General features: G+C 46.5%; 2 protein-coding genes across 4 annotated transcripts in view; one reads left to right on the top strand and one right to left on the bottom strand.

The window, feature by feature from the left end:
- Spock1 (SPARC (osteonectin), cwcv and kazal like domains proteoglycan 1) overlaps positions 1-24,599 on the top strand; it is a 454,175-nt gene that overhangs the window by 57,981 nt on the left and 371,595 nt on the right. The window lies entirely within an intron of this gene.
- On the bottom strand, positions 36-439 carry LOC119816933 (40S ribosomal protein S11-like). Its single transcript, XM_038334017.1, has one exon. It carries the CDS (start codon positions 437-439, stop codon positions 53-55), a length of 387 nt encoding a protein of 128 aa, XP_038189945.1. The 3' UTR covers positions 36-52.

The following is a 24,599-nucleotide window of genomic DNA, read 5'->3' as shown; positions in this document are numbered from 1 at the left end:
TGGTGACCTTGAGCACATTGAAGCGCATGGTCTCGCTCAGGGGCCTGCACTCTCACACAGTGACAATGTCGCCGATCTGTACATCCCTGAAACAGGGGGACAGGTGCACAGACATGTTCTTGTGGCGTTTCTCAAAGCGATTGTACTTTCGGATGTAATGAAGATAGTCCCGGCGGATGACAATGGTCCTCTGCATCTTCATCTTGGTCACGACGCTGGACAGGATCCGCCCTCGGATGGAGATGTTGCCAGTGAACGGGCATTTCTTGTCAATGTAGGTGCCCTCGATGGCCTCCTTGGGCGTCTTGAAGCCTAGACTGATGTTTTTGTAGTACCGAGGGAGTTTTTCCTTGCCGGTTTCTCCAAGCAGAACACGCTTCTTGTTTTGGAAGATTGTGGGCTGCTTTTGGTATGCACGTTCGGTCTGAATGTCCGCCATCTTCCCGGCAGCCTGAGGAAAAGAGAGGTGGTCCAACTCCCAGGTTTCCTTCTTCAATCTAAAGAAATTATTTTAAATGTGCTTGATTTGATATACTTTATACAACTTTAGTGAGATAATAAGATAGGCAGTTATGAAGATGATATGTCCACATCGTGATAAAATGATTTATTCTCTGAAATACATTGGGAGGACAGACGGCACAATGTGTTCTTTGTGCCTCCATGTGGTTGTTCGGGTTGTAAATCATCTTTATTTTCTCTGGACTTTATGGCTTTCTGTATTTTCTTCATCTCTGATCATTTAACCTTCCCTAACTGGAATCTTGTTTTCTGGAAGCCCTTAATATTTAAGCAAAAAAGATTCTTGGCAATTTCAGGAATTACACGCTCCCGCGGCTATTGACGTTTAAGAGCTCACATTAGAGAAGTATTTATTTATCCTGTGTGTGACTATTCTCCTGCTTGCCCTCTCTGTGTACCACACGTGTACGGAGAAAGACAGGTGAGGGCACTGGCTCCCCGGGGACTGGAGTTATGGGTGACTGGGAGCTGCCACCATGGGTGCTGGGAACGGGAACCTGGGCTGCCTAGAAGAACAGCCGGTGCTCGTGACCGCGGAACCATCTCTCGAGCCTCAGCAGTTCAGTTCTTAAGTGAGACAGGATATCCTTTTCTCACCAGTGTCTGGATGGCAGACCTGGGTGGCAAACGGTGAGAGAGTCTACATCTGTCTCAGAGTTGACGAGAGATCATTAGGGTGGAAGATGTGTTTTCGGAGGAGTTGCAGTAAACTCCCTTGTGAGGGCTGAAGATCAATACTGGGATGCCTCTGATTTTTTTTTCCCAGATGACAGCCGAGAAGGAGAGCTAGCTTCTCACTCACTGCCTGTTTAGAGGCTCTTCACGGACCAAGCCGTGCATGGTTCAGCAACGCTGCCATTTCCTCAGCTGGTCACTTTTGCTGGATCTATTTAATTAGATTTCTACACGGTGTCTGTAGCCCCAAAATTCAAATAATTAAGCCTCATGATTTCTTGTATGTTATCAATGTCAGTAAAATTGCTGTTGCAGAACTGATCGTCTCTTTGGTAATTGCAATTTCTGTCATGAATTGTTTCTTCTCAGAGTGATTAGGACTTTGAAATAATTTCTTAAAATTGGTCTCAGTCGAATACATTTTTGGGGAGGAGCAGGTCTCCTTGTGCATATTTTTCTCAGTTTGTACTGTTGGCTTGTCATGGAGGGTTTAAGCAAGTGCTCTCAAGGCTCAGGCTGAGGTTGTGTTTTGAACATGGGCCCAGGGCTCCTGTCCATTATATACACATGGAGCATGTGTGATGGAGTCTTTCTGGGCAGTTAAGATGCGCCTGTGTAGCCATTAATAGCCTGTGCCCTTTGAGACGACTGTGTGTTTGCCGAGGTTGTCTGCATTCTTAGAAAAGACACTGGTGGCTGGTGGCCTCCCTGCTCATCACCTAAAGGCATTGCTTCAGGCTGGAGGAAGAGACAGATTTTTAGAATCTTGCATGTGTTTCGAAGAGTCTTAGCTGCCGTTGCCGGCCGCCTGTGTGGTCCTTCCCTTTACCAAGTGCATGTCACTTTTCCTGCCCAACCTAATGCATGATTGTCTCCAACCAAGCAAGCCACTCTTTCTCGGCCTTCAGATGGCGGAACTGTTTAGGGAGGGTTGTGGAACTTTTCAGGAAGGGCACACTTGCTGGAGGAAGTGTGTCCCTAGGGGCAGGCTTTGAGAGTTTATAGTCCTGCCTCTCCTCTGGTTCACTATCTCTGCTTTGTGATTGTGGGTGTGACCTCTGGGCTTTCTGCTGCAGCCACCTGCTGCCATCCCTCCCCGCTATTGCTCTTCTTCTGGAGCATCATCCAAAATAACCCCTTCCCATAAATCGGTTTTGTTCTCCGTGCTTGTTGCAGCCACCAACAGCGACTTAAAGCATCGACTCATGGAGCTGCAGTTTCTGTATGGGAACAGTGTAGCGCTTTCTGCTGACCAGAAAAGGCTCCCCCTCTTCAAGTCCAGCCCCAGTTCCATGCCCTCTTTGGAATTTTTATCGAGCCCCAAAGCTGAGCCATGGCTCTGCCTCTGAGGCTGTCCCACATGTCTCTGGCTCACTACCCAGCAAGTGTGACACCAACTTTGTAGCAAACGACTTACAGACGTGTGGCCTTCTCCAAGGCAGGGTATCCTTGCTTTGGCTGGGTTTCCTGGAAAGCACTTGAGTGTGCCAGTTTTGTGACTGAATGAGACTCCTTTTAGAGTGGGTGGGCATCTTGGCATATCACCCAGAGTATTGTCTGACATGCTACCCACAATGCTGTCTGCCAACCCGTGAAGTAATTGTTATGTTACTATCAATATCAGGGTCAGTATTGGAGGTTGTAACTTTATTTTGTTTTTAATTTAGCAGCATGCATGCACGCACTCATGCACGCGCGAGCACACACACACACACACACACACACACACACACACACACTAAAACAACCATTTAGCACCTTTTGTGTAGATTTAGTGGATATAAGTAACATTCACGCTGCTGTGGACCAACCATATCTAGAATAGTTTTCATCTTTCCAAATAGAAACTGTTCTTTTTTCCTTTCCTCTTTCTTTCTCTAGAGATCTTAATATTTTGAGAACTTGTTTGAGCAGGATTATGTAGCAATTCTCTTTCTTGTGACTGATTGATTCTACATAATCTCTTCAAGGTTTGTTCTGTGTTGCAGCTCTAGTCCAGATTTCTTTACTTTTTAAGACTGAATGATATTCCAGTGTGTGTGTGTGTGTGTGTGTGTGTGCATGTGTATGTGTGTGTGCGTGCATGCATATGTATGTGTACATGTGCGTGTGTGTGTGTGTGTGTGTGTGTGTATCACATTTGGTTCATTCAGTCATTGAAATTTGGTGCTCCCACCCTTTGGCCATCGTGACTAACTCTGCTGTGAGCATAGGTGCATAAATATTCTTCTCAAACCAGTTTCCTTTCCTCTCAAGAAATTGCTGAATCATATGTTAATTTATATGTAATTTGATGGTTCCAATATTGTTTATCTGGATCCATATGAATGTCTCAGTGGTTGGAAGTGGATTGTGTTATGACTCATATTGGTGCTTGACTTCCTGAGGTTTGGTGTGAAGAGGTTGAAGGGAGAAAAGACTTGAAAAAACCACTTAGGCCTGCCATGGTATGTATTTCTAGAGGAATCTATGATATGGTCTTCTTGTTCAAATTCTAACCAAAACTGGGGCAAAGCAAGGTCTTTCTCTAATTCTAACCAGGGGCCACTTTTATGTGACATCCTTCTTAGACCTGGGGAGGAATGGACAGTAAATAATGAAGATGGCCTAAAATATGCTTAGAAAGTCTAAGGAGAATCACTTATAAGGGGCTAGGCAGCTGTTGTTTGCCTGACGGGAAGCCTCCCGGGGAACATGCTGTCTGATCATTGCTGAAATCATACAATCCAACACTGGACCTGAAATATCAGACAAGATGGTAAGTGATTACAGAATTTGCCAAAGCATCATTTTGATATCCTGGTGAGGGAAAATGGTCCTAGAATATCTGGCCTTCTTGGGTCAGGTAGGGAGAAGCTTTCTGTGAACTGACAGGCTATGAGCTGTTGTGGTCAATTATCTTCTTGCCCCCCATGTGAATGGAGCCTTTGGCATATTCAATAATAATTCTAAAGGTACATTTAAATCAAGTTTTAATCCTAGTAAATACACTGCTGGCAGAAATCAGCTAGCAATACCATCTCTTTAAGATGGATCGCCTGCCACCTGGCTCTGAGTGCTAGGGTGTTGAACACAGCTCTGTGGGGTAAGATCTGTATCGTGTTTTTATCATCCTTATCAAACACTGTTCGCTGGCAGCCTGGGGGACTTCCCACTATGAGATGCTTCCCTGCCTTCCTAACGACGTGGCTATTCCAGTGTTGCAGAAGCAGACATACGGGCATTGAACAGAGATGAAGGGCACAGAGGAGTGGAGAGAGGAAGCAAGGGATGAACAGCGCAGGAGTTAGGGCCCTGCTGTGTTTCAGGAGTAAAACTGGTGGGACTGGGGGAGTAGAACTAGAGAAAGGCAGAGAGCGACAGAGTTAGGGCTTTGTAATAAAGGCCACTGAGATTGGAGCAGGGATCCTGAGCCTAAAGGAAGGCCCCTCACAGTAGGCCGGAGTCCCCTGCTAGGTGTGAACCTTCAGAGAGAATTTTTGATGCCATGAGGAAGGCACTCCAGACGATGTCAGGGGAAGGTTGTGGGGCAGGGTGTGTGAGGACTCATGTGATGGCTGATGTGGATGATGGGGATGGGACAGCTGTGGAGAGAGGATGGGGAGAAGTGGAAGGGCTTGGAGAGGTTTGGAGGGAGGTCTGGAGAGACATGGTGATTCTCTTAATGAGGGGAATCAGGTGGAGGAATCACCAGTGGTAACTCACGCCATTTCGGTCTCTGTTTTTGGGAGTTGGGTGTGCCAGAGGCCAGTGAGGATATTAACAAGCAAATCTGAGTTTGGCAGCAGCGCACCAACATATGGCTTTAATATCCATGTTAATTACTTATGTAAGGCTCTGGCAGCTTACAGGGAGGAGCTGTTTCTCTGCTTGGCTTCAGAGGGTCCAGTCCGTGGTTGCTTGGCTCTGCGGGTTTAGGCTCATAAAGCAGAACATCACACCATGGACGTGTGTAGAGGGGGATGCTGTTCACCCCATGGTAGACAGAGAGTAGGGAGTAAGACAGGAATTGGGGGTAGCTGTAACCCCAGTCTACTTCCTTCAGCTATGTGCTGCCTACTGAAGCGTCCAGAACCTCCCAAAGCATACTACCAACCAAGCGTTTCCTACACGAACCTGTGAGAACCATTTTATAGTCAGGCTGTAATGCTTGACACCTGGTCTCCAAAGGCTCATGGCCACCTCAGGATGTAAAATCCACTCAGTTCATCTTCAAGAGTACTCAGAATTTTAATAGCTCCAACATTGTTCAATAATCCTGATGGAGGGCTCCCATTGGCTAATAAAGAAACTGCCTGGCCCATTTGATTGGCCAGCCTTTAGGTGGGCAGAGTAGACAGAACAGGAAGAAGGAAGTGAGGTAGATGGCTCAGTCAGATGCCATACCTCTCCTAAGTGAGACAGACCACCGTGCCTCTCCTGAGAGAGATGCCAGACGCAATGAAGCTCCAGCCCAAGATGGATGTACGCTAGAAACTTCCCGGTAAGGCACCACTTTGTGGTGCTACACAGATTATTAGATATGGGTTAATCAAGATATGAGTAAGAGGCAGAAAATAATGGGCCAGGCAGTCTTTAAAAGAATACAATTTGTGTGTTGTTATTTCGGGTGCAAAGCTAGCCCTGCCGGAGCCGGGTGGGATGAGAAACAGGCCTGCCCGCAGCACCACACTACATAATCCAAGTTCAAAGTCCTTTGAGAGTCAAAGTTTTAGCTGTGAGTCCCTTAAAACCCTGCACATACAAACCCAAGCATACACACACGTGCTCATGTTCATACATACATACATGTGCACATACACAAGTACACGTACACATGTGTACACACAGATGGACAGACATGCTCTTCCAATATACAATAATATAGGGCTATCATTACCATTTTAAAAGGAAATAATAGACTATCAAGGAAGCTTCAGGTAGAAGCAGGATACAAACCCAGGAACATAAATATTAAACCCTGTTGGTCCAGTCTTTGACTCTGAAGCATGTAATGTCTTGATGTGAGCTCTAGTGGGTTCAAGCATCTCTGACATACTTCCTGGCCATCTACAGCCCATACTGTTTCTCTCTTGGTGGCCGTCTCCAATGCCCTTGGGTCTCCATTGCATCCTAGGCTTCACTGTCATAGTTCCACACCTTGCCCTCTCAGAGGCCGCGTGTAGAGGTCCCTACTCTACCACACATCGCCTTGCCTGGTCCCCTCGGCTCTCTTTAAGATCTAAATGGCTATTGCCATGGAACTGTGACTCTGGCATTCTGCGTGTCAGCAAAGCCAGCATCTCGTAGGTGGCTCCCAGGTCTGCCAAGAGTTTGAACCATGGATGGCTTCAGCAGTCTCAGAATGTGCATCTCCCTAGGCATCCACGTGGATGCATGTGGTACCCTGGAGCCCTCTTCTCAAAGCAAAGACTTCCAGATTTGCACTTTACACTGCCGGGTGGTGGTGGCGCACGCCTTTAATCCCAGCACCCAGGAGGCAGAGGCAGGCAGATCTCTGGAATTCGAGGCCAGCCTGGTCAACAATGAGTTCCAGGATAGCCAGGATTGTTATACAGAGAACTTTGTCTCAAAACAAAACAAAACAAAAAACCAACCAACCAGACAAACAAAACAACAACAACAACAACAACAACACCCTTTATACCCTCGATTCTGAGATAGGTATGGGGTCAGCATACTCAGGGCATCTATCCCTGCTGTCCTAGTGGACAGACATTTCCTTCTGATTAACAGTGCTAATATAGGAGCAGCCATCTACTCCTTGTCTGCAACTATAAATGGGCTTCATTTCTGGCCAACCGTTCATGTTAAAATGGCGGTTTTATTCCTAATCCTCACTACAAGCCTGCTAAAAGCACCCAGCAACACTGATGTCATACCTCACTATGCCGTCCTAAAGTTTTCGTTAGCGTATTGCTTTCAAATCCAGACCCCCTCAAAGACTCAGGGCAGGGACAGAATGAAGGGAGAGGCTTTGTCAGAGTTTAGCATGACTGGCTCTTGGTCCAGCCCCCCTCTTGAGTTCACGGATCTAACTGAAATCTGTGCACTGTGCTATTCTTCTGATGTCTGTCAGTGTTATGCTCTTTTGGCAGTTTGCCAGGATCACGGTGCAGCTCTGTTTTCAGCGTATCAAGACTTTTTTCTTCATTCTTCATACTCTTTCCACAAACCCTTTACAAAAATTTAATGGCCAGTATCATAGAGTCACAGAAGTGACTCCTTTATTTTGGTACTATTTTTTTTTCTGTTAGTCCCTCTTGTGTTGCTGTGACAGGTGCCTGAGAAAAAACATTAGAAGAGATGACTTGTTTATGTTAGCTCACAGTTTCGGCTGATTCAGCTCTGGGCTCCAGTCTTCAAGATGCACAGTCTGGAAGAACATTGTGTTGTGGAAAATGCGTGGAAGAGGTGGCTGTTTATGCCGTGGAGGATGGGAAGTAGGAAGCATAGCCCACACTGCTCTGGAACCCAAGCATCAAAACATCCGGTGGTGTTGGACTAGGACCTCACATCTCTAACTTGCATCCCTGGCAGATGCAGGAAGAGACAGCACGAGGAAGGCAGTATTCCTGCTGCTTGCCCATTTGATCTGAATCACTCCACTAGTGAGAGTGAGTCCCACCTACCTCCATGTACAGGGGCCAGAGAGGAAGGGCTGGGCTCGACAGGTGCTTCTCAGCAGCCCTCGTGCACTATTCAGGTGGGGAGCCTGAATCTTTGACGAGCCGTTTGCTCTTTTCTGCACACAGCAATATCGCGGATGCCATCTGGGAGCTCTGTGGAGACTATGGCCTTGGCAGAGACGTCAGGCTGCTCGGGCTCCAGCTCTGGTTCTGGCTTCTGGTGTTGCCGGGCAGAACTTAGCTGTCAGGCGTAGTTATAGGTGGAGCCTTTTGCTTTATCAGCTTGTGCATTTCCTTCCCAGGGACTCCTAGAAAGAACAGGAAGGGATTTCTGGAAGCAGGATGTCATACGTAAACTTGGATTTCATGTAGTAAGTGCTTCTCAGTGTTTTCCCTGGGGGATGGGACACAATCCAAATTCTTCTAATATAAATAGTGTTGAAATATGTCTGAGAGTAACTCACCAGGTTGCCACTGTTATTAGAAGTGTCTTTGGGGGACATGTCTTGGCTCTTTATTTCTGGACGCACAGACATACCCCCAAGCTGCAACAAAGCTTCTGGCTCATGTGACTTCTGGCTCTTGATCACAGGTTCTGCTTTGTATATTAAGAAGGTGAGGCATTCTGAATTATACATGGGTCTTCTATTCGTTTGGTAGAATTGAGTCCATTCTTCAGCTCATCCCCAGTGCGAAGCTGAACAGCTTGTTTCAGGTTACTTTTTGAAGCTCAGCTACAAAGAACCCTTATTTATTTTTCAACATCGGTTGGCAGCCAACAAGTATAGTGTAAGAGTTCCAGAGAAACTGCGTTTTCTTTGGGTTTGCAGAGTCCTTAGTGCTGGCGTCTACGTTTGAGAACCTTGCTCTGGGTTTGCAGAGTCCTTAATGCTGGTGTCTGCGTTTGAGAACCTTGCTCTGGGTTTGCCGAGTCCTTAGGGCTGATGTCTACATTTGAGAACCTTGATTTGGGTTTGCAGAGTCCTTAGGGCTGATGTCTACATTTGAGAACCTTGATTTGGTTTTGCAGAGTCCTTAGGGCTGATGTCTATGTTTGAGAAGCAGCAGTCACGATCTGATTACTGAATGGACGGAAGCTGATGTGCTTAAAGGCCAAGGGAGAGTTCGTAAAGACTGTCACAGTCAGCGATAGGGACGGTGTGAAGGTTGACCAGCACTTGGGCAGCGTGTGCTTGATAACCCAATAACTGCTGGCATCTCCGTTCTCTGGATGCAGAATGCACGGCCATTCTTCCAGCTTCTAAGATGCTGCAGAAATATGGCTAAGTCATATTTGGAGCTGGGCCAGATATGTTGGTGGGAGACTAGGAACATGTCCTGGTGGGTGTTTTAGCTTAATCACTTCAGGGTTTTCTCTAACTTTGGTTCAACTCAACCTTCCTCTCTTTTTCACTCCCTTCCCTTCCCCTCCACCTCTTCCCTCTCATTCCCTCCCCTTCTCTCCCTCCTTGGAATTAATCCTTGATGATATGCAGAGGGAACTTTTAATTTTCTAAAAAAATTTTTATTTTTATTTATTTATTTATTTTAAAATGAAAACAAGCTATATTTTTTTCATTTTACATACCAATCCCATTTCCCACTCCCTCCCCTCCTCCCATTTCCTCCCCTTCCCCCTGCCCCACCCCTATCCATTCCTCAGAGAGGGTAAGGCACATTGCTTTGGGGAAGGTCCAAGGCCCTCCTCACTGTATCTAGGCTGAGCAAGTTATCCATCCAAAGAGAATGGATTTCCAAAAAGCCAGTACAAGCAGTAGGGATAAATCCTGGTGCCACTACCAGTGGTCCCTCAGTCTGCCCCAGCCATACAACTGTTAACCACATTCAGAGGGATTGATTTGGATCTATTCTGGTTCCTTCCCTGTTTGGCTGGAGTTGGTGAGCTCCCATTAGCCCAGGTAGACTGTTTCAGTGTGTGTCCCCATCATGGTCTTGACCTCTTTGCTCATATTCTCACTCCTTCCACTCTTCAGCTGGACTTTGGGAACTCAGCCCAGTGCTCTGTTGTGGGTCTCTGCCTCTGTTTCCATTCATTGCTGGATGAATGTTCTATGATGACATTTAAAATATTTATCAATCTGACTACAGGGCAAGGCCAGTTCGGGCACCTTCTCCTCCACTGCTTAGGGTCTTAGCTGGGGTCTTCCTTGTGGGTTCCTGGGAATTTCTCTATTATCAGGTTTCTTGCTAGCCCTATAATGGCTTCCTCAATCAAAATATCTCTTTCCTTGCTTTCATCTCTGTTCTTCCTCCATCTCGACTACCCTGGTCCCTCAAGTTCTTCTCCCCCTCCTCTTCTCTCCTCCTCTTCCTCTTCCACCCTCCCTTCTCCCACACCCCCATGCTCCCAATTTTGTCAGGTGATCTTGTCTATTTCCAGAGGGGATATTTACCCCAAAGCATGAGGGCATTTTCAGGTCTTAAAAGGGAAGCATCTGTTGAAGGTAGGCTCTGTCCTCAGTATCTTTTAAAATCTTTTTTTTTTTTGTTTTTTGAGACAGGGTTTCCCTGTAGTTTCTAGAGCCTGTCCTGGAGCTAGCTCTTGTAGACCAGGCTGGCCTCGAACTCAGAGATCCACCTGCCTCTGCCTCCCGAGTGCTGGGATTAAAGGCGTGCGCCACCACCGCCCGGCCTATCTTTTAAAATCTTAACAGACTTTGTAAGCTTTGCTTTCCAGTGCAGAAATGCTGGATCATAGAACCCCCTCTCCCTTCCTAACTGTCCATGTAGAACCCATGCTCCAGAGAGACATACAGTGTGTTGTCACTGGCTCTGCTCTTGGGTACAGAGGCAGGGTGCTGCCGGGGCATGTGCATGGGGGGAGCAGATGTAGATTTGCTACTCCAGAGGTTTTAGGTGTTTCAGTGTCCCCTAAACCAGTATGCAAATGCAGATGTGGATGTGCCCAGTTCTCCCTAGGGCTGCACTGGTTTGTTATGTGCTGGCGTTGCTGGCGTTGCTTCAGCAGTTACTCGATAATTCTTCTGTTAGAGGTGAACTTGGCAGCAGCATCGCAGGCCATGCTCATTTGGAGGGGAGGTTGAGGACACTGTGCACACGGTGGCACAGATGGAAAAATCCACAAGGGAGCTGGGGCATATGCCAGGGGGAGCTGGTTTCATAGTCTTCCATTTCTAGTTCCATAGGTTTTCACCACACCAGGGGCCTGATATGGGAGTCAGGAAAACAACCATCCAGAAGAGATAGATCAATAAGCATGTTAGTAGCAAATGTGCACACAGGGTAGCCCATCCATTGCATTAGACCCAATCTGGAGTGCTAGTTTAAAATATTAGCTTTGTGAAAACGTTTTAGAAATAGTCAATAGAGACAAGGGGCAGCATGACATTTTTATATCCAAAATGTGTTTTCTCATATTTACAAATGTGGACAGAACCTCTGTTGGATATTTAGAATAAAAAAGTCCTAAATGAAAACAGGGAGCATTTAATTTTTTTTAACTCAGTTTCATCAAGGAATAATTTATATGCAATAAAACCCACCTATTTAAAGTGTACAGTTTGAGATTCAGCAAATGTATGCAGCTCGTAAAACCTACAATCAAGAATGAGAACACCTCTGTCACCATCAAGCTCCCTCGTGTCCCTTCGCAATCAGTCCCTCAGCCCTGGGAGGGCCACAGCTCATCACCTCTTTGGCAGAGCAAGTTATACATAGAAATAGAGCATGTGTCTATGATCATTTTTGTGTGATCATGATCATTTTCTGGCTTCTTTTTCGACGTGATCATTTTTAGATTTGTCTGTTATTCTGTGTATACATTTTTAAAAATTATTGACAGCTTTCAACAAAATCTGTTTTCTATTCATCTTTTGTTGGACCTTTGGATTGGTTCCAGCTTGAGACCATTAGAAATAGGGCTGTCACGGGTATTCAGTTGCAAATCATTTCTATTGGGCAAATGTCTAGGAATGGAATTGCTGGTCACACTTGTAGATCTATTGAACGAAGGAGAGTCTTTAAACAGTTCCATACCTTTATGATCAGTTGAGTTCTTTTTAACAAAGGTGTTGAGATAATTCACTGGGGAAAGGTTTCTCTTCAATAGTCCAAATATGATATACTGGTGTATATATATTGATATACTGGCATATATCAATACACATATACATGTATGTGAGTGTATGTGCATGTATAAATATAACAAAGAAATATGTGTATTATATGAATAAATAATATAATTTACAATATGATTCAATAAGGAAATGATCAAGATATTTGAACAAAAGAAAATGGGTTACTCCTCAACATATGTAAAGATATTCAAAACCTTTAGTCTTCAGGGAAATACAGATGTCAACTAGTATGAGATACAGTTACACCTTTGAAAATGGGTAACATTTTTAAAAATGACAATGTGGGTGCAGATGTGGATTGCTTGGAACGCTGGTTGATAGACCCACAACAGAGAAGCTTTAGGCAGGATTATTCCCCCCCCCCCCCGACACGAAGACAAACTCAAGGCAATGCACTTGTTAGGCAAGCGCTCTCCCCCTAAGCCACACCCCCAGCTGTGTGTTTTCTTAATCCTAGCAACTCTGATGGTCTTCTGATTTTTTCCCTCACTTGTGTGCTTGTTGCTTTTCTGTGGCTGTGCGAGAACACCACAAGCAAAGCTACTTAGAGAGGAAGGTTTGCTGGAGCTTATGATTCTCAAGGGATAACGGTCCTTCACCATCAGGAGCTTATGACTCTCAAGGGATAACGGTCCTTCACCATCAGGAGCTTATGACTCTCAAGGGATAACGGTCCTTCACCATCACAGCTGGTGTGCCTGATGTTTGGAACAGGAAGCGGAGAACCCACTCCCTTTACCATAGTAAGAACAAGGCAGAGAGAACATTCTGGAAATAGTGTGGTGTCTTAGAGTCCTTAAAGCCTGCTACCAGTGGCATGATTCTTCCAACAAGAACACACCTCGTAAATCTTCCCAAACAGCACTTCCAACTGGGGACATCTGTGACTGTGGGGTCATTCTCATTACAGTCACCATATTGAGTACTTTTTTGATTTCTCTAGTGTATCATTTATTTTCCCCAATGTTATCCCTCTTTTGGGAGAGTAATATTTTCTCAGGACCACAGTGTTAGGAAGGTTGAGAACCACTGGTGTTTGGGAAAGGAGAAGGGAGGTCCTGGATTTCATCTTGAACCCACATGTGACCTTCACATGTACCCTTGGCCAGGGCCTTTGACAACACTCAAGTGCCTGGTTTGGATTTATCCCCCATCTACACAAATTCCAGTTAATGGTCAGTCCGGAGGAATGGGGAAGAGATGATTACTCTGTCTTCTTGTGAGGTAGTGACGGCTCCTGTCACAAGATCCTTCTCTGCCCTTCTGGCTTCCTCCCTAGTCCAGGAAGTATCTGCAAATCTATTTACATTTAATGCCAGAATAATACTTTCTTTACTCGTGTTCTCAATGACTTATATCCATTAGGTCGGACTCAACTGTCTTCTGTCTTTTGTTTTGATTTGCTTCTATGGTCCAGTTTGCACGATTCAAATGCTTCCCTGGCTCTAAATGAGAGCACCTTCCTTGATTCAGGTCAAATTCAGAGTCAAGGTCATTTTGATGCTGTCTTTGGTAAGCACCCCGAGACCAGGATGAGCTCTCCTTGTCAGTGAGAGAAAGCAAGGGTGCATTGAGGATTATCAGCAGTCTGTTTAACACCAGACTGTGCAGCATTTTCAACTGAGCCTTCTGGGTGAAATATCAGGTCTCAGGAAGTGTATATTTAATAATTCTCATGAATACTGGGCATGCAGGAAATACTGAAAATGTAAATCTCTGGTGTTTCCTTTTTGTAGCGATGTAACTGATAGGTGGTCACATGGTCACACCCCAATTTGATGCAATTTCCTTGGTAATAAATCGTAGCCAGAAGGAAGTTTTCAATGTTTTGCCACCAGCAAGCTAGCGTCTTTCACTTAACATAGGGAAATGTAAACAGAGCGAGTGTTCCCTTTTCTTCGGGCTTTAAAATTGTTAATAAAGATGTCTGTACTCTCGGAGGGAAGGGGGGGGCGAGCAGTCACAGTTTTATTATTCTACTGAATAAGTGAATTTATCCAGCATATAAATTAGCAAATCTACTTTCTCCCTGCAGCACATGTTGACATTTTCCTGCAGATGGCTTGGCAGAAGGGGACGCTTGGGAAGGTGGTTAGTGACAAAGGACAGACGTGTCTGGTCACTCTCTCCTCCACCCAGAAACCCTGGCCTGTTGGTCCCTGTCACTAAGGCCTGGCTGTGTGAGTGCAGGTGCGACATTGGGGGACATGGGGTTATGGGAGGGTCACACCCGTCCAGCCCCTTAGAGGTGCGTTTTGTCCTTTCCATTCTCTTCTGCTCTGTCGCTCTAAGTCGGATCAGCGTGGCTCGTGTTTGCTGCTCCAGTTATAACTTAGGATCATTTATACATTTATAGTTCATGTTTCTTCCCTTGTCAGCTTATCTACTGGTGCTCTCTCTCTCGAGTGGCCAGCTGAGGGCTATCTGAGGGCTATCTGAGGCTAGCTGAGAGCTAGCTGAGGGCTAGCTGAGGGTAAGCTGAGGCTAGCTAAGGGCTATCTCTGAGGGCCAGCTGAGGCTGGCTGAGGGCAAGCTGAGGGCTATCTGAGGCTACCTGCGGGCAAGCTGAGGGCTATCTGAGGCTATCTGAGGGCAAGCTGATCCGCCTGCAAGTTCTAAAAGTTTGATTTTGTTACTCAAGTAGGAATTTTAGAGAACAGGATTTTAGAGAACAGAAGGGGTGATCTCTGAAGAAAAAGTGGTTGGAGAGTGGAGTAGAGTGTGCCTCGTCCTCTCCAAACCCAGTCAACTTCTGTGGCCACAGACTCCTTGCTGAGGAAGCAGGCTGAGGCTCCGTGGGTGGGTGGGTATTTTAGAATGGTGAGGGCCCAACATTTGGTCTCAAGGTCTATGCACAGGCCAGATTGGTGCTTAGAATATGTCCTCAGGGGACTGGCACCTCCCAGTGGAGATCCTGGCTTCAGAGAAGCCTGGAGCGTGACTCTGATTGGCCGGCTGTGCCTTGTGCTTGGGTGGGTGGAGCCCATTCCAGACCCCACAAAGGAGTGAGTGTAGCAAAGGAAATCCATCTTTAGGCAGGACAAGATCTAGGAACTATTCAAGTGAACGAACAGACGCTCCCTCATCTGCCCCCTCCTTACTGTGTTGAGAAAACGGTTCTGCATCAAGGGCAGCACGGAATCAGAATGGAGTGACGATGAGTTATGCCATACGATTGTTTGGCGTTTGCTTGTGATGTCTTTCCTTGCCACCAGCAAAACTGTCAGGGTTCATCTGTGCATTATCATAGTCCTTTGACTTCATAGTTGGCATGCAGTGTAGCCCTGGAAAACACCACTCGGTTTTCCAGATTAAGCTAATGGTGTTTGTACCAGTTAGTGGGGAGCTGAGTACAGTCACCCAGTTAGCAAAGCCCGAGGAGGGACATCCGTGTTAACAGCTTCATTTGTAACATGAAGTAATGGTAGCACTTGTCCCACGGGTCAGCTGAGATGGCGACTGTCCGTTCTCTGCACCCACCTTCTACCATTGACTGAGGTCTTTATAAGGTAGGATGAGGCTCTATACATTGTGTGCAAACCTGTACTTCCTGCTTAACTCTAGGTTAAGGTTAGAGAGATCATTTCTTTTGGGGCAGGGGGATAACTTCTGTAGAGATGGGGGGATTGTTTCTTTCAGGGTGGGGCATTTCTGCCCTTCTGAAAGTATAATTCTCCTGCCCCCCCATTTTGATCTCCAAGTGGAAAACTAACCAACCAGTTTTTTTTTTTCCTTTTGGTACACAGGGCATCTTTGCCTGTGTCTCTGGTGATGCCCGTCTCAGGGCTGATGTGGTCCCTTCTACTCTTCATTGGATCAGGTGGAACTGTGAGCTCCAGTGCCCATGCCCACCTTGCTAGCCTGTTCTTTGTGATGAGCCCTAGATGGAGCTGCCCAGATGTGGGTAAGGTCTCCATCTGATACTTGTTGAATTGATAAAAATGCAAAGACGTCTTCCGGGCCAATTATCTTTGGTCACCAAACAGAGCTCATTTGGAATAATGAAACTACCAGCAGACGCGGATGTTGATGATCCGTGCAACCGCCACGATGGCTATCGCAAGACAGCCCTTCCCGGGCTGCTCAGAACATCCTTTAAAAAGCCCTGTCGTCATGCTACACCTACATGGCCATCAGTTTCCAGAGGCCGGTCCCCCTCTAACATCTTGATCAGTTCTTAAAATTAATTACCTTTGGCAAGAAGTGAAATGATACCTGGGAAGGATTTTTAAACACTGGCGCTTGCTGTGGTGGAGTTCCCAGATAAGGGGAAATACATCAGCCGGAAGAGTCTGTAATAAACCAGGAGAGAACCGTGATTAAGTGCCTATGAATGCCGAGTATTGGGAGCCCGATAATGAGGGTGGAAAATGGGAAGACTTGGGAAGGTAATAATGTCTGTGATGATTTGAGATGTGGGGGGAGTCAAGGGAGGAGTGAGAGGAGGGAGAGGAGGGAGAGGAGGGAGAGGAGGGAGAGGAGGCTCCAGGGCTGGCGACAGCGGGTACCAACTGCGTGGTGGTGCTGTTGTGTCCTTGCCAGGATGTGCCGGCCATCCTTTCCTCTCACTCCAGTCCTTAGCCTTTGCCTTAACCCAGTAAATGCCAAGCTGAGCTAGAGTGAATTTCTACTGGACCATAAGCTCCCGGAGGGGTTGATGTCCATTTTGTTCAGCATTTAGGCTAAGCCAAGGACTTAAGAAATGTCCAGTGACTGAACGAATAGTCTCTGTACAGGTATCCCAACCGTGGGAAACAAGGAATGGAAAAAGCAAGGCAGAACTGACCTCCTGGGCAATAGGCAGGAACACAGGTGCTAGTCTACAGGGACTGGCTGGTGACGCTGTGCCTCTAACCCATGTAGCGTTCACTGTGGGCTAAATGCTGTGGATTAAACGTGTGTTTAAATGCTGCTGATGTCAATTTCATCTGACACTCATGGACAAGCTATAAGGAATGTATAATCATGGCATTTTATAGAACAGGAAAAAGGCATATGCAGCTTGCTGGAGGCAGTTTGGATGTGAGCTGCCAGGCAGATTGTCTGCTCCAGATTTCCTGTGGTCCAGCACCCCTCATCCCTTTGATGGGAGCCTTATGCAGTGCGCTTGCCGCAGCCTCTTCTGCATACTGGTTTTTCTAAAACTATGGCTTTCACTCAACCTACCTACCTAGGGTTGTGAGGGGCATAAGGAGTAGGGTCTGTCTAAGCCATTTTACTGCTTGCAACAGTACCACCTCCTTCTGACATTTAAAAGAAACAGAATATGCACACCATGGATGCCAGGGCTCATGCCTGGCATTTCCTGTAGAGTTAAGAATAGGTTAGAGATTACGTGGGGCCTAGCTTCCTTCAGACTCGGGAGTCCTTTCTCGGGAATCTGGAAGGCTGTGCGCTAAGGTGTGGAGCAGAAAATGGAAGGCAATGGGAGGTGTGAATTGCTCTGCAGGCACCATGGGTCTAGGAAAGATCTTCCCGCTTGCTCATTGAGGAGGGTGGAGTTTTCCATCTGTTTCTAGGTCAGAGAAACCAAGGCTTAGAGAGCCCAAGAGACAAGGTCAAGGCACGGCCAAGGCCACATCAATAGTGAGTGACAGAGCTGCCATGTCTAAGTCTATGTCAGCAGAGTCTGTGCCCTTCCCTTCATTTCTCTGTGGCTTTCCAGGGAAATCTGATTTCGGCAGAACATGCTGTCTTTTGTTATGATTCAACATTTGAAATATTTGAACTTTGCGGTACCTTACAAGTTACAGAGGATACCAAATAAACCAAGTGGAGACCAGCATTGGTAACTAGTTTATTTTCCCATTGACCATATCCCCCGCACCTTTTTCTAAGGACAAATTTAATTAAAGTTGGAGACCAGCACCTACTGCCTCAGTGGGAAGGTGAGGAGGGAGAGGTTTCCAGGTCAAGGTTTTGGTTTTGCATTCTAGGTGCTCAGAACTTTGTAATGGTCACAGCAAAGGGATGTGGCCCATCTTCATCATCCGTCAGCCGAGGACACATGTTTAGCTCAGAGTTGCTCGTGTGTCTCCCCCCTCCCATCCTCCTTGCACTGCCTTGCATCTGACAGTCCATCTATAGACCCATCATTCACGGTAACCTCTGAAGCTTGCTGTGGTTCACAGTGATTACTGCAATACAGTTGGGGGCCTTTGTCCTGGGGGCCCCACAGGTTTAGGAGTACAGATCATAAAAGCAAAAAAATCTCCAAACAACCCAGCAAGCCTGGAAACAAAGAGTGTGTTTTCAGACAGAAAACACTCCTAAGGATACAAATTATAGTATAGTCAATTAACGGATCAGAGAGATGAACTATGCCTGCAAAGGCTTCTGGGTGGTATAAAGCTCATCCTGTTACAGGAGGCCCTGCTCTGAGGTGGTCGCTGTGGCTGGGACCCAACAAGGTGGGGAGGGGCTACGTGGACACAGGCCCTATAGACCCTGTGGCTTTGCAGAAGGATTTGGATTTCTTCCTGCTCATGGGGACCCATTTGGAGGCAGGGTGATGAGACCCGATGATGGTTTCAAGATTTTCTCACATTCCCATGACCTCTGATCTGGACGGGATACCATGGTTTGTGCTTTTCCACAGAGTACTGAGATTTCTGGCTTAGGTTTGTGTCAGGGAAGATTGAGGTATTTTTCATGAAGCTTTGGAAGTTGTCTCTGAGATCCAGCATATATCACTGGTATTTTTTTGGCATGGGGGGGTGTATCATGGCCATTGCATTCATGAATGAATAGCAACTCTGGTTACTGGCACATGACCTATATAAGGTTGAACCAGTCACCATTCCACAGGGCACATGAAGCCTCATCCCTAGCTGAAGAGCTATTGGTGGTTAATGGTTGCTGGGTAAAGATGGAATCATATTCCTCAATTGCGTAGTGTGGTAAGTTGTCCTTGCTCAAGTGAATTGTGAAGCAGTGCTCACGCCAGGGAGTTCTACTTCAATGCAATGGGCCACAAACAAACAGAAGTATACATTAAATTGGGAGAGAGAGTTGTTGAGACGAGGATGGGGAAGGAGATAAGCTAGGGGAATGGAAGGAATAAGGTCAGAGAGCACAACATCTATTTATTTGTCTCTCCATTTATCTGTCCATCCATCCATCCACCTACCCATCCACCCACCCACCCACCCACCCATCCATCCATCCATCCATCCATCCATCCATCCATCCATCTATCCATCTATCTATCCACCCACATGTCTGTCTATCCATCCACCCATCAACCCACTTATCCATTGTCCATCTATGCATCCATCCTTCCTTTCTTCTTTCTGTCTATCTACCCATCCATTCATCATCTGCCCATCCATCCATCCATCCATCCATCCATCCATCCATCTATCCATCCATCCATCCATCCATGCACCTATCTATCCACTCACCCATCCCTCCCTATCTATCTAGGAATGAGGGTACTAAAGAATACTTAAAATTAGAACCAAGAACATTGTTTAATGTTTCTTTGATTATATATTTCCTTAGGTAATGTGGAATTCTCCTTTGTATGCTGTTGCTATGTTTTATTGCCATTGGTTAATAAAAAAAGCTGCTTTTGGTCAATGGCTTAATAGAATAAAGCCAGGTGAAAAATCCAAACAGAGGTAGATATACAGAGAGAGTAGGCAGGGTCAGGGAGATGACACGTAGCTGCTGGAGAAGACAAACTCTGGAGAACCTTACCAGTAAACCATAAGTCTCATGGTAATACAAAAATAATAAAAATAGGTTAATTTAAGATGTAAGAGCTAGCTAAAAATACGCTTAAGCTATTGGCCAAACAGTATTACAATTAATATAGTTCCTGTGTAATTATTTGGGTCTGGGTAGCTGGGAAATGAACGAGCAGTCTTGAGTAAGGACATTTTAGGTACCTATTTGTGCTACCACTGTGGGAGAGCACCTGAACACCAGGCACACGCTGCTAAGAGTCCCAGGGTCCTGAGTCCCAAGGCAGTGTAATCTTTTCATGACACCCTGCCCTCTGGGTTAATCCCCACAGTGCTGCCCTTTCTCCATCCTTTGTCTCTTCCCAAGTTTCTTTCCACTTGTGAAGTCTAGCTTAAAGTTTTTAAAAAGGCAGTATTGTGACTTTCCCTAGAGGAGAAAAAGATCAATTGCTCTAAAATTGCTCATTCTCCATGGACACCAGCTGGATAAAAGTGACATCTATGGAGTTGAAGATCTTATGTCTGTTTTTCCAGGTCATAAAATTATATTCTGCTTCAGTATGTATTTCACTGGTATGATTAAGCTGATATTCTCTCCAAATTTATTTCTATCATATTTTAGCATCATTTCAGGATGCTGTTAATGTCTCACAGTAGCTGAGGGTATGACCTCAGTTCAAGACCCAGCTCTGCCACTTACTAGCTTTTTGGCTTTAGGCAAGTTCCTTTCTCCTACAAGTGTCAGGGCCCTCAATAAAAAATTGATATAATAGCAGACGTTAATGGAAGTGAACACTCACACTTGGGCTGATGGTGTGTTTGAAATACTCAATCTTTTTAACAGTCCTACGTGGCCATTACTTATTTCTTCCAGCCTACAGATGTGAATACCAAGTCACAGTTCACATCTGCCCAAGAGCTGGCACCTGGAGCCACATCTGTGCCCTCTGCTGCTCACCAAGCTTGTTTCTGAGGTTGGTGTGAGGCTCAAGTGGATATTGTGTGTTGTATAAAGTTTCTGTCCCACCCAGTCCTGCAGTTGTTAAGCCCCAAAGAATCACACAGAGGTCTGCATTAATTATAACTAGTTGGTCCATTAGCTCAGGCTTCTTATTAACTGTTATAACTTCTATTAGCCCATAATTCTTGTCTATGTTAGCCACGTGGCTTGGTACCTTTTTTTGGCGAGGCAGTCACATTTTGCTTGCTCTGTGTCTGGCTTCCTCTGTGTCTGGGTGGCGACTGCAGACTGACTCTTCCCAGAATTCTCCTGTTCTCCCTGCTCTGCCTCTTCTTCCTGCCTCGTTGCCCCACTTACATTTCATGCCTGGCTGCTGGCCAGTCAGCTTTTATTTAAAACACAGGTGACAGGGTACAGACCATTGTCCCACAGCAATTGTGTGCCCAGCACAGCAGAGTGCCCCCTTCATCGCAGAATTCTCAAGAGTTGCCCCTGGAAACTTTCAGATACAAGGGCAGAAGCTTTGAGTTCAAATGCCGATGGTGACAGTCCTTCAGCGTCCAGTGCTGCAGGCAGCCTGCTTATTAGGTGTGCTAAGGCATTGATAAGCCAAACTGCTGGGGAAGTGGTGTCTGCCGACCCCAGCCGGTCACCTTCATGGTCAAGGGTATGTGACTGCTTCTACAGAGCCCCGATGCTCTTGCTAAAGTCTTGGTTGTCACCCCAGCCCCAGCATCAGTATACACTTTCATGTCACTGGACTTTTATACAGTTTGATATCAGGGAATGACACTGCTTTTATGTGCTCCTAGGTGTGACGGTCCTGTTGGGAGGCTGCCTTTGTCAGGGTGCCTGGCCTCAGGTGGTAAGCCTATCACATTCTCTGGGCTCCTTGAGTGAGCAGGGACCATGACATCCTCTTAGCTGGATTGCCACAGGACCTGGATGACAGCAATTTCACCAGGACAACAGATTGTAGAATGACAGAGTCAGGCAATGCCTAGCCATAGACTTTTCTAGGCCAGATTAGTGAGTAGGGGCTTGGCTATTGTGAGAAATCCATTGTAATCTCAGGTCTCTGGGTTCTTAGATAGGAAACAGGGCTGCACACATGTTTCCGGCATGCTTGCTTCCCTTTCTAATTACAAACAAAGACATGTCCTCTCCTGATATGGCTTTCAATATTTAACTACAAAGATGAGATTTGCCAGGCTCCTCTCTTACCCTTGTTCTCTGCAGTTTAGATTTTGTTCATATGCTTGGACATGTCTGTCCATGGGGCCGGGTGGGTATCAGAGCTGCCGAGGCTTGTTCATTGCGGGACAGGTGGATCTGGAGACCATGGCTGTGCCTATCCCCGGGACCCAGGCTGTTCCCAGAGGACCCAGGCTGCCTGGAGGAGGATACAGGAAGAGCATCCACTCTCCTTTCCTCTTTCCACTAGCCCTTCTCCCAGGAGGCCACCTCATGCTCCCCCTACTCAGTGACTTAGAAACTGGCAGTTCAGCTGATTTATGATGCTAAGATAAGCTCATTATGTGCGTTGTCAGTAATTATATAAATTTATGAGGAGATTTCCCTGCTCCTTGCCTGGGACGCTTGCAAAATCATTTCAGGTCGACTTTACTTTCTTGGCCTAAACAGTGATGAATTTAGACATTAGCCTTTTCCAGTTCAGGATGACTTTTAATCTCCACATCTGTTGCTTCATGGAAACTTGTCTTGGGTAGTATTTCCAAAGAAAATTCTAGCCCTGTGGGTGACCAGGGCTTCCCATATCTTTGAAACAATTGCACCATCTTTATTTCTTAATTATTAAACATTTAAACTACCTTCTGAAGGTGCACAGCCCTTGACTTGCAGTCAAACTCAAAGTGAGTGTTTGGGTGTTTGTGGAGGTTTCTGAGGACACCCCGAAGCATGCTGAAGTGGTCTTGTAACTCTATGCTGGAGTTACCTTTGCCTATCTTATCTGAACAGCTGACAGAGACAACCAGAAGAAAGAAAGATTGGCTCAGGCATTGGCTCATGATTTCAGAGGATCTGTCTCATGACTGCTTGGCCACATGGGCTTAGACAGACCCTGTGGTAGCAGGAGTATTGGAGGAGAACATTCTTCACTGTGGATGGGGAAAGCCAGGAGAGGGCCAGGAGCTCCAGCCCCAAAAGGAGGTTGGCAAGATGGCTTTTAGTTCAACACTTCCCTTGCAGACCTGAGGATCTGAGTTTGGATGCAGAACCACAGCAAAGCTGGCATTGTGCATGCCTGTAGTCCCGGCAGGGGTGAGGTGGGCAGCAGAGATGGTGCATTCCTGGAAATTGGCTGGCCTCCTGGCCTAGTCTTATTGGTGAAGGTCTGGGCCCATGTGAGACGCTGTATCAAGCAAATCAGAAAGCACCCGAGGTTGTTTGACCTCCACATGTGCGCCATGAGCATGCACAACTGTATCTACATGTGTGCTCAACAAGAACATAGACACTCATACATGTGCACATGCAAACACACACACACACAGGCACATGGTTCTCTCCAAATGGCCTACTTACTTCGGTTAGGTCTTCTTTCCTAAGGTTTCTAGAACCGTCCAAAACTCTACCACCAGGTGGGCAGCAAGTGTTTACTACATGAGCGTCCACAGAGTGAAACCCAGCCAGCACCCTTCACCAATGAGCGGGTCTAGCTTCAGTGGCTAAGCAGACTGTTAGTTAAGGGACACCAAAGGAAACAAATGCAGGGGCTAAAACTGTCTTGTAGGTATTCTTTATCTCATGTGGATGAAAAACAAAATATTTTGACCCTCTTGTTAACATTAGTAAATTAGAAAATCCTTCTGATAATTCATACATGTGAATTCCTGCTCATCTGAGAAAATCCTCAGACACAGACACCCTGGCCACAGTCTCACAGAGACAGATGGCCACCACTGAGGAACAGCTGCCCTTCCGCCATCTACCTTTCCTGGGTGCCTACTCTGCCTTGCCTTTTAAACTCACCACACTTCATGTGGCGTTTGACTGTGGCATTCCAGTACCAGGCTAGTGAGTGTGGCATGCCCAGGGACTCCAGAGCCCACCAACGCGGCCACCCCAATGCAGTCACACCCATTCTGGTCTCAGGGAACCCCTCATTCATATTAATGCATACACCGTTTGACACCTCTATATGAGTCTACCTGTGTCCTATGGCATCATCTCCAGTCTGTGCTCAGCACAGAAGCCAGATTGGTGTCTGTATACTATGTGGAATCCTGTTACCCCTTTGCTTAAATATGGCTGGGCTCCCCATTTGTTTTGGAGGCAAAGTCAGACAGCCCACACGGCCTATATGTGGGCATGATGGTGCCCCCTGTCACCTCTCTGGCTGGCCTCCTTCACTTCTCCAGCTTCGGTGCCCCTGGCTTTTCTTGGAGCATACCAGCCTTTAGGGTCTTTCCCTGTTCTGCATGGAATGTGCTCCTCTGGGGACCTGTTTGTATCCCCTCTCCTTCAGGTGTTGCCTCCCATCTCCCCGTCTTACTTATGACTGGGCCCTACCCTGCTCTATTTCCTCTGTTTCTTATCTCAACAGAAAGCTGCACACTTTCAGATTTCGATAGCATTTATCCCCTTCTAGCACTGGGCACATTCTTTTTAAAATCATCACGCTTGTCTCCTTCGTGTCAGAGTGTGAATTTTGGCAATGCCACTGGCCTCCATTGCGTTCACCATCTCATCCCAGCACACTGAGCAGTGCCCGGCCCACAGCAGGCATTCAGAATGTCTGGCAGTGGATGCTATTGGAATAGTCGAGTACGTTCTGATTGGAGACTAAGACTTAGTATGAGGAGAATCAGGAGATGTCCCTCTGTCTCTGTGTGCTGCCCAGCAGAGGATCCTCGGAGGGGATGCCGAGGACCCAAGATGGGAGGGCCAGAGTCCCAACAGTTTCCCTCCTTCTTCTTTCCCATGTGGCCTCCTTGCTCCACTTCCCCTTTCTCTGTGAAGTGCAGGTGGCAGCCTGTGTGCC

The sequence above is a fragment of the Arvicola amphibius genome, chromosome 6, assembly GCF_903992535.2.
Source record: "Arvicola amphibius chromosome 6, mArvAmp1.2, whole genome shotgun sequence".
Classification (NCBI taxonomy): domain Eukaryota; kingdom Metazoa; phylum Chordata; class Mammalia; order Rodentia; family Cricetidae; genus Arvicola; species Arvicola amphibius.
The sequence above is the reverse complement of the archived record's forward strand: the minus strand, read 5'-3'. Positions and strand labels throughout refer to the sequence as shown.

Coding starts and splice junctions, on each gene's coding strand:
- LOC119816933 (XM_038334017.1), bottom strand. CDS start 439: ATGGCGGACATTCAGACCGAACGTGCATACCAAAAGCAGCCCACAATC.